Source organism: Oreochromis niloticus, linkage group LG18 (assembly GCF_001858045.2).
Source record: "Oreochromis niloticus isolate F11D_XX linkage group LG18, O_niloticus_UMD_NMBU, whole genome shotgun sequence".
Taxonomy (NCBI): domain Eukaryota; kingdom Metazoa; phylum Chordata; class Actinopteri; order Cichliformes; family Cichlidae; genus Oreochromis; species Oreochromis niloticus.
Window position 1 is genome coordinate 37,272,978 of NC_031982.2, and position 4,749 is coordinate 37,277,726.

A 4,749-nucleotide genomic window follows, 5' to 3' on the forward strand; every position below is an offset into this window, starting at 1 on the left:
GACTGCTATCACTTGTCTCATAGCTACATGTGAGTGTGACAGATTCTCCTTCTGTTTCAGTGACTTCAGTTTGTTGAGGAGTGATTGAGTCTCCAGCTGTTAGTCCTGGAAAAAGAAAGAAGAAAAGTAGTGAAATGCAGTCTGTATATCTGCTTAATGCAGCAGCTTCAACTAAACTTTAATCCCTGTTCTTAAACTCACCTATAATGTGAGATAGAAGCAAAAAGAGGTGCAGCAACATGTCTTTGGAGTTATTAAAGCCAGACAGACAGCACATGAACAATGTTCTTCCACTGCAGCACAATGACCAACAAATAATGTCATTGGATGAGCTCAACTTCAGTGGGCGGGGCCAGTTTAATTGCTGAGCCAATCAAATAGTTTAATGCTTCCACAGCAGCTCTGTCTCTTGTAGGCAGCTTGTTTACAAGGACAATAAAGATCTACTCTGTTCAATAGATGCAGTCTGTACTTTTATATTAGAGCTTGGATTTGTGTAATTTCTGTAATAACATGCTAATAATACTTTAAATATAGGAAACAGATCATTAGAAAATGACTGTTCTGGAAATTTGAAAAGAAAAACTATCATGACCTCATGATAAACCCTGTGGTACAACACATAGTCTCTTTAAGAGAGATGAGTAAAATAGCAAAATCTGAGTGAAAATTTTACTTCATATTCAATTTAACTGAGCTGTATCATATATGTATTTCAGTTACAGTCAATATATATTCTAAGTTTGGTGAGGTTGGAATATGAATTACATTATTATTATATTTGATATTTCCCACAAGTTGGGTTAGCAGTATATTGGGATTTCAGGAAACACTGCTGTTGAAAATGTCCACTACAGGTACTGTTGCAAGCAATTTAATTTAATATATAAAAGAATAAAAGAAAACATCCACTGTTGTTGCCAAAGATTGAGTTGAAAAACTGGAGGACAGACAGAACTTACAGCACAGCTTGAGGCACTATAAAATTACTGCTCACCCTAACTAAGTGATCACACTCCAGTAACACACACTCACACTCCAAATCCAAGTTCCACTATAAACTCCACTTCTCCAAGTGTCCAAACCACCAATAATAAGACTGAAGGACTGGGGTCAAAATCATTAGCATAATATCTTAAAACACCAAGAGAGCAAAGCAAGATAATTATTAAAATTATTAAAACACAACTGGATAATAAAATGATGCTTTATTGGAAATTTACACAGAAAAAAAGATTAAACACATAATCACACAAACCAGAGGTTTAACAGTGTGTGGCTCCCTCTAGTGGATGTTGTGGAGTATTCTGTTGTCTTTGCTCCAAAGGTTTTTGTACAGAGTTTTGGTGTTTCCTGTCACTGTGGGCTGCAGAGCACAGTAGTACACAGCAGAGTCAGACAGCTGAAGCTTCTGGATCTTCAGAGGAACTGACTTTTCTTTCTTGTTGATTTTAGCATCAAATCTGTCGTTGTTGAACTCTTCGGATTTATCTGTTTTTTCTGAGAAACATTTCAGCATATACTTTGGGTAACTGTCCACTTCTTGTTTGTACCAGAACAAAGTGGGACTGGGGTAACTGGTCTCATATTTACATCTGAGTGTAACTGTGTCTCCTTCAGCAGCAATGACATCTCCTTGTTCCTGGATCACTTTGTCTTCTCCTTTACACTCTGAGGAAGAACAGAACATGCAGAGGAAGAGATGGATCAATAAACATGATTAAAAACTCACCATTAATCAGACTTACACATTTATTTCAACAGAGGAAACATGTTGATGTTTGTATCTTACCAAAGAAAAGAGCAGCAAGAATAATCCACAGCCAATGTTCCATCTGTACAACAAGGTTTCAATCAACAGGAGAAACTAGCTGATGTTCAACATTCAGTCTGAGAATTGTTCTCTTCACAGCAGCACTTATTATTGACACAATGGTTGAACACAGTGCAGAAGGAGAGCACCGCCTACTGGATGATGTCGCCCTCTAGTGGAGCGTATCTGTGTTTTGTACAGACACAGTGGGTTTCCTGTCACTGTGGGCCTCACAGCAGAGTCTGTTGTAACCCACATAAAATGAGAGTACCACTTTAAGGAGTGATAAATATGAGGAGAGATAGAAAGCCTGCCCAAACAATCAGGATACACAGGTCCCAGTATGTGTTGACCAATGGGAAAGCAGCCTGCTGCAGTGTGTCCCGCCCACCTGCTCTGTGGTCGGTGCTACGTGTATGTGTAGTAGTGATGTGCGATACCACTGATTTCCTTTCCGATCCGATACCAAGTAATATTCAGGCTGGTATCGACGATACTGATCCGATACCGATACTTTGTACAAAAACGTATTTTATTTATTGTATCTCAAATTATAGCGTCATAATGATTACAGGACATCAGATTACATGTTCTTATCACTTAATAATGCAGAGTTCATCATATAGAAATCAAAAAACTGAAGTTGTGCGCTACTCGAACACCTTGCCTGCCTGCAGCACTAAAGGATTCCGTGAGAGACGTCTGTCTCGCCCTGGCAGCACCTGTCCCTCTCCTCCTCTTCAGTTCGCCTCAACATACGCTCGTCATATTCTGTGATATGATTTACTCTGAGGTGTTTGACAAGGTTAGTGATGTTGCCACAACCATACATGCCAACCCTCCTGATTTTTCCAGGAGAATCCCGAATTTTAACATATTTTCAGGTGAGACTGTAGCTGTGTAAACTTCAAATATCTGAGCCGACTGACACATCGTTTTCAAACCCCCGCGGTCTTTCGCTACTCGGGTTAAACATGATATATAAGTCACTTTGATAACTTAAAAATGTTGTTGTTTTCCTTTTTCAGTGTTTTATTTGTTCGTGGGTAAATCGGTTTGGCTGAGATTAAAGTTATTAGATTAGATTAAATTTAACTTTATTAATCCCTCGGGAGGGTTCCTCCGGGGTTTTCACACAGCTGAATAAACATCAAACAGAAAACTGATTAAACAGAAGTGTGAGACGGTCGAGAGTTCACGCCAGCGACAGGTTATATTTTAGATAGCAAGGAGCAGACGGCAGCATTTCACTCCACCGAGGGAGCTCGTGACGTATACCCGCCTTTCCGGGTACTCAGGTGGAAGCAGCCTCTGAATTTGGACACCCCCGCTGTTTCCGGGCCGGCCAATAATGACATTAAACGTATTTTATCCAATAAATAAACACTGTAAAATGAATTTATCCCCCCCAAAAAGCCTTTTTGAATGTCTCCCTAGTATGGGCACAACACCTCACTGTTTTGCCACCGTATGCAAACCATGTCTCAGCTGTTTGTGGAGGTAAAATACATCCACACATGACTCCAATTACGCTCAGCCATTGTTGTGAGTGCGCACGCCAGCGGTTGCGAGACATTTATACAGCCGTATTTCACACATGACTATGAAAGGCGGAAGAGGAAGTAGTTCCTTTGAATGTAGACAATCCGAATGTTATAGTTTCTTTCCACTGTGTTCCTGTTAATGATAAACTACAAATTTACCCTAAATTACTAAAATATCGATATTTTAATGTGAGAATCAATTCTAGAACATAAATGACTGGTATCGGAGGAATCGATATTTCGGTATCGATCCACACATCACTAGTGTGTAGTCGCGTGCTGGCAGGAGAAAAAGAGAGCTGCGCTGCAAAATTGTGATCCCTGAGAGACTGATGTTTTTAAGTTGGAAAAAGTATTAGATATAAGTTGCAACCAACTGTGCTGCACATCAGTTCGCTGGTTATCAGCTACCTCTCATGTTAAAAGTAGCCAAAGCGAGTAAACAGGCAAATGCTGCAGTTTTCTGGTAACTCTAGAAAGTACTGTGTGAAGCTAAACTGTTAGCCTTCATTAGCTCTAGTTGTTATCAACTGCCTGAAAGTTCATCTCAATCTGCTTCCAGAAGTAAGGTAACACTAGAAGCGTAACTTATGTTTATTTTCCTTCACGTCGTATTACTGTGATTAAAGAGAAAAAAAACATGTCCTGTTACGTTATTTAGAGCCCCGCATTTTCCACCCAAGAGACACCATACCATTGTCTTCGGCTGTTGTTGAGCTCGAAGAGTTTTCTTCTTCTTCGGCCATGTTCTCTTAATAATGCACACACTTGGTTGGTTGATTACTTTCCCCGTTTCTTTTATTGTGCGCAACACAGGAGGGAAAAACATACATCCATTTTTGGCAGTTCGTGCTTCACAACAACAAGGAACAGGAAGTGAAGTCATCTATGATCACCAAAATAAAATCATTTCCAAAATAAAATGACAATCAGAAAACATCTTTTACAACACAAGATAAATTAATATATTTACTCATGAGAACACAAATCTAACAGCCCCCCTTGTTCTCATGCTGTTAACCCATAGCATCTTATGCATTTCCAAAGAACCATTTTTGAAACTTTCTGAGTCTCACTCTTGTAACTGGTTTTGTTAGTATGTCTGCAGCCATTTCTTCTGATGGACAATGTTCAATGTGGATTTTTCCTTCATTTACCGCTTCACGAATGAAGTGATATTTCACATCAATATGCTTCGACCTCTGTCTGTTCACTGGATTTTTACTCAAAGCAATGGCCCCTTGGTTGTCCCCAAACAGTTTGGTACATGTGTACCTTTTTCTGTCCATGCCGTTTAACAGTTGGGTTAAGTACATGCTTTCCTGAGTAGTGGTTGCAAGACCAATGTATTCAGCTTCACATGTTGAGAGTGCCACTGTAGGCTGTTTCTTT

The 4,749-nt window shown here is 39.6% G+C and overlaps 1 gene segment (V, D, J or C); it reads right to left on the bottom strand.

Annotated features, from left to right (window-relative positions):
* Positions 1-1,354: 1,354 nt before the first annotated feature.
* Positions 1,355-2,001, bottom strand: LOC102082789 (T cell receptor alpha variable 18-like; the record flags this gene model as incomplete). The annotated part of the segment is given in 2 exon segments: positions 1,355-1,671; positions 1,793-2,001. Coding segments are annotated over 2 exon segments (360 nt in total), but the record flags the coding sequence as incomplete, so codon positions are not given.
* Positions 2,002-4,749: the final 2,748 nt, after the last annotated feature.